At 50.5% G+C, this 4,264-nt stretch overlaps 2 protein-coding genes across 2 annotated transcripts in view; one reads left to right on the plus strand and one right to left on the minus strand.

The window, feature by feature from the left end:
- Positions 1-90: 90 nt before the first annotated feature.
- NRGN (neurogranin (protein kinase C substrate, RC3)) lies at positions 91-2,955 on the plus strand. Its single transcript, XM_010008094.1, has 2 exons — positions 91-105; positions 2,745-2,955. The coding sequence occupies exons 1-2, from the start codon at positions 91-93 to the stop codon at positions 2,946-2,948; spliced, it is 219 nt and encodes a 72-aa protein (XP_010006396.1). The 3' UTR covers positions 2,949-2,955.
- Positions 2,956-3,352: 397 nt separating this feature from the next.
- ESAM (endothelial cell adhesion molecule) overlaps positions 3,353-4,264 on the minus strand; it is a 5,723-nt gene continuing 4,811 nt past the window's right edge. Inside the window, exon 8 of the mRNA XM_010008117.1 lies at positions 3,353-3,465. Within this exon, the coding sequence (XP_010006419.1) occupies positions 3,353-3,465 (113 nt within the window). The remainder of the gene's footprint in view (positions 3,466-4,264) is intronic.

The following is a 4,264-nucleotide window of genomic DNA, read 5'->3' on the forward strand; positions in this document are numbered from 1 at the left end:
CTCTCAACTTGCCACCCGCGCCGGGAGAAGCCGCTGGGAAGCGAAGCCCCTCGCTGGAGCCCCTCGCCCACCGCCCACCCGGCCTCCACCATGGACTGCTGCAATGTAGGTGTCCTCCCCTCGCCCTCTCCCCCCAGGCCATAATTTGGATTTTTTGGGGTTTCGTTTAGTATTCTTATTATTCTTATTCTTCCCCACCCGGTGTGGGGGTGGATTTTGGGTGTTGAGGGAGGTGGAAGGGAGGGGGGGGTGCTGCACCAAACTCTGCATCCCTGCACCCTGCTCCTCAAGACCATATCTTCACCCTTCCTCCCTGAACCCCCATCCTGCTCCAGGATCCGTCCGCATCCCGCTCAGGAATGTCCCTCCCCATCCCCAAATCCTGTGGACAGAGAGAATGTTCTGCATTTCCCCCTCCCCAAAATGGTTTTTCAGGTGGGATCGGGGGGTGCTTATGGATACAGGGATTAACTGCAGGGAGCAGGGGGCTTCCCCCTCAACACCCAAGGGTGAGCATCCGTCACTGCCCTGCCACCAGCCAGCTCAGAGCGCTGATCCAGCAGAAGCCACCTTCTTTCCTCCCTTTCCCCCCTTTATTCTGCCTTTCCCCCACCTTTTCTCCCTTTTCTCCACTTCCCCCCCTCTTTTTCCCCTTTTTTCCCCTTTCCCCCCATTTTTCCTCCCTTTTCTCCCTCCTACTCAGCCAGCAGCACAGGGAGAATCCTTGCATCTCCCATCCTAGGCACCTCCAGAGAGGCAAAGTCCACTCTGGATATATGATTTCTCCCCTATGTATAGGATTAGCCCCCCCCCCCAAAATGGAATTCCCTCCCCCGGATATTAATTTTCCCCCCTTAGATATAGGATTTCACCCCTGGATATAGGTTTTCACCCCTTCATATAGGATTTATCCCGTTGGATATAGGATCCCCCTGAATAGAGGTTTTTTTTGCCTGGATGGAGGATTTCTCCCTAGGATGGAGGATTTCTTCCCTGGATTTAGGATGTGCCCGCCACCCATATACAGTTTTTCTTCCCTAGAGATAGGATTTCTTCCCTGGATATAGGCTCCCCACCCCTCTATATATAGTGTTTCTCCCTGGGATATAGGATTTTCTTCCCTGGCTATAGAATTTCTCCCCTGGCTATAGGATTTCTCCCATGGCTATAGGATTTCCAGCATTGGCTATAGGATTTCTAGCCCTGGCTATAGGATTTCATCCCTGGCTATAGAATTTCCACCCTAGCCATATCATTTCCACCTCAGACCTGTCACTGAAGCCACCGCTGCTCTTTTCCTCCTCTCCTCTTTCACCCCAGGAAAACATCTGGAGCAACTTTGTGGAGCTGTGGCATGCTCCAACTGGAAGAGCATCCCTTCAAATCCACAGTTTCTGAATAATCATCCCCAAAATCAACTCCTTTAAATCCCTTAAGATGCTCCAGGGCAACACGATAGATGCAATCAGCACTTGCTCCCACCTCCTTAGGTTTTCTCGGGGGCTTTTTTCCCCCCTTGACCTCAGTGTCAGGTCCAAAGACTCTGGTGGGATGTGGTGATTTATATGGGATGGGGGGCTTTTCCTTCCCTCTGGCTTCACTCCCTTCACAAATTTCCCAGTGTTTTCAGCCAAAGCCCTGAGCAGGGATGCAGGAGGATGCAACAGGGAAGAGGAAACTGAGGCACAATGGCTCAGCTTCTGTGGTGTGACCCTCCCAGTGCCAACGCTCCCCAACCCACCCTCTGCTCCTAGGGGTGCTCCTCTCCCTGTATCCCAACCTTTGGATCTGGCCCTGGCAACAGGAGGATTGTGGCCAGGTGGATTCAGGCGGGATTTCAGGATGTAGCATCTTCAGCTGCAAATCCCTTGAGACACCCACAAGGCACCCTCATTTTTAGTGAAGAACCCCCATTTTTAGTGAACAACACTAATTTTTAGCAAGGTCACTGGATTTCTTAGCAAAGACCCCATATTTTTAGCAAAGGACCCTCCTTTTTAATGATAACCTCTTAATTTTTATTGAAGAAACATTGTTTTTAGCAAAGGATCCTGATTTTTAGCAGACAACCCTCATTTTTTGGTGGAAAATTCTAATTTTTAGCAAAGAACCCTCATTTTTAGCAAAGAACCTTCATTTTTTTTTAGCAAAGAACCTTTGTTTTCAGCAAAGGACCCTAATTTTTAGCAATAAACTGATTTTTATCCAAGATGTATTTTCTTAGCAAAGAACCCTCATTTTTAGCAAAGAACCTTCATTTTTTACTAAAGACTCTTCATTTTTTAGCAAAGAATCCTGATATTTCAGGGAAGGGCCCTTGTTTCTAGCAAAGAACCCTCTTTTTTCGTGAAAACCTCCGATTTTTAGCAAAGAACTCTTATTTTTAGCAAAGAACCCTTTTTTTTTTTTTTGTCAAAGAACCCTCATTTTTAGCAATGAAACTTCATTTTTTAGCAAAGAAACCTGAATTTTTAGCAAATAATTCTAATATGTCAGGAAAGGACCCTTAGTTTTAGCGAAGAACCCTTTTTTTTTGTTGAAAACCTCCCATTTTTAGTGAAGAGCTCTCATTTTTAGCAAAGAAACCTAATTTTTTTAGCAGAGAAACCTGATTTTTCAACAAATAAACCAGATTTTTAGCCCAGGGCCTAACTGAGGATCATCTTTAATGGATTAATTGGGGGCGGTGCCCTTTTTGGGGTGCTGCATCTGCATGTCTCCCCCTCCCCCATTGCCACCATCAGGAGGGCGCCTGTACGAAGCTGGACGAGGACATCCTGGACATCCCCTTGGATGATCCCGACGCCAACGCGGCAGCCGCCAAGATCCAGGCGAGTTTCCGTGGCCATATGACCCGCAAGAAGATCAAAGGGGGGGAGATGGAGCGGAAAACCAAGGAGGCTGAGTGCGCCAACAGCCCCCGCGGCGATCTCCGCAACGGCGACTAGGTAGGCCCTGAACCCCCAAAATCAGGTAGTTTTGGATCATTTGCCCCAATTTTGGCATTGTTGGGGCAGGAAGACAATGGCAGGCACGACATCTCCTTCATCCCGTGCGAAAACTGGGTTGGGTTTGGGTCATTTGTTCCAGTTTTTGGAATTGTTGGGGTGGGAAGGCAAAGGCAAAGGCAGGTCCCAAATCCCTCTCATCTCACCTCGAAACTGGGTTGTGGTTTTGAGTAATTTGCCTTGATTTTGGAGTCATTGGAATGGGAAATCGAAGGCACACCCCAAATTCCCAGCTCACCCCACTTCAAATTGGGTGGTTTTGAGTTGTTTGCCCCAATTTTGGAGTCGCCAGGGCAGGAAGGTGAAGGCAGACCTGGGCAAGCCCCCAATCCACTTGTCCCACCTCAGTATTGGGTCATTTTTGGGTGGTTTTCCCCAATTTTGGAGTCGTTGGGGTTGGAAGGTGAAGGCTTGGGGTTGGGGTTTCTCCCATAGCAATGAGATGCCCGGGCACAGGCTATTTTTAAAGGTCTGTGTCACTGTCTCCCAGCAGGAAAAAGGTAAATTTAATGTGTGCCCACAGAGCTGGGCCTGGGGAAGGGCATTGGGATGTGTTGGGGAGTGGGATGTGCCAGGGGGACCAGGGTGGGGAGTGGGGAATGCACCTGGATTGTGTTGGATTTGTGGGGGAATGGGCTTGCTGTTGGCAAGGGTACCAGAGGGGGGATGCAACTGGTGTAACTGGGGTGAAGTGGGGATATAGTGGGGATCCAGTGGGGGTTTAGTGAAGATGCAGTGAGGATGGACTGGGGTACAGTAGGGATGCAGTGGGGAGGAGCTGAGGGTACAGTGGGGATGAACTGAAGATTTAATGAAGATGCAGTGGGGATGAACTGGGGATGCTGTGAGGCTGCTGTGGGGAAGCAATAGGCATTCAACGAGGATGTGCTGGGGATGCAGTGGGGATGCCGTGGAAATGCTGTGAGACCAGCAGCTGCTAAGGGCAAGAGCAGTGAAGCTCCATTAGCTCTGGCTCGTTAGCTTGGCCCAGCATGTGGGGAGGGTGCAGGCAGCAGCAGGAGGCAGGCAGGGTGCAGGCAGGGTGTGGGTGGGCTGAAAGTAGGGCAGCAGCAGGGAGCAGGCAGGGCATGGAGAGGGTGCATGATGCAGGAGTTGGGTGTGGGCAGGGTGCAAAGGGGGGGCAGGGGTGCAGGCAGGGAGGGGACAGGGCATGGAGAAGGGTGTGGGATGGAGCAGTGGGGTGCAGGCAGGGCTCGGGGTGCAGGCAGGGCTGAGCACTGTCTCTCCTTGTTTCA

This window comes from Chaetura pelagica, unplaced genomic scaffold (assembly GCF_000747805.2).
Source record: "Chaetura pelagica isolate M959 unplaced genomic scaffold, ChaPel_1.0 scaffold32, whole genome shotgun sequence".
NCBI lineage: Eukaryota > Metazoa > Chordata > Aves > Apodiformes > Apodidae > Chaetura > Chaetura pelagica.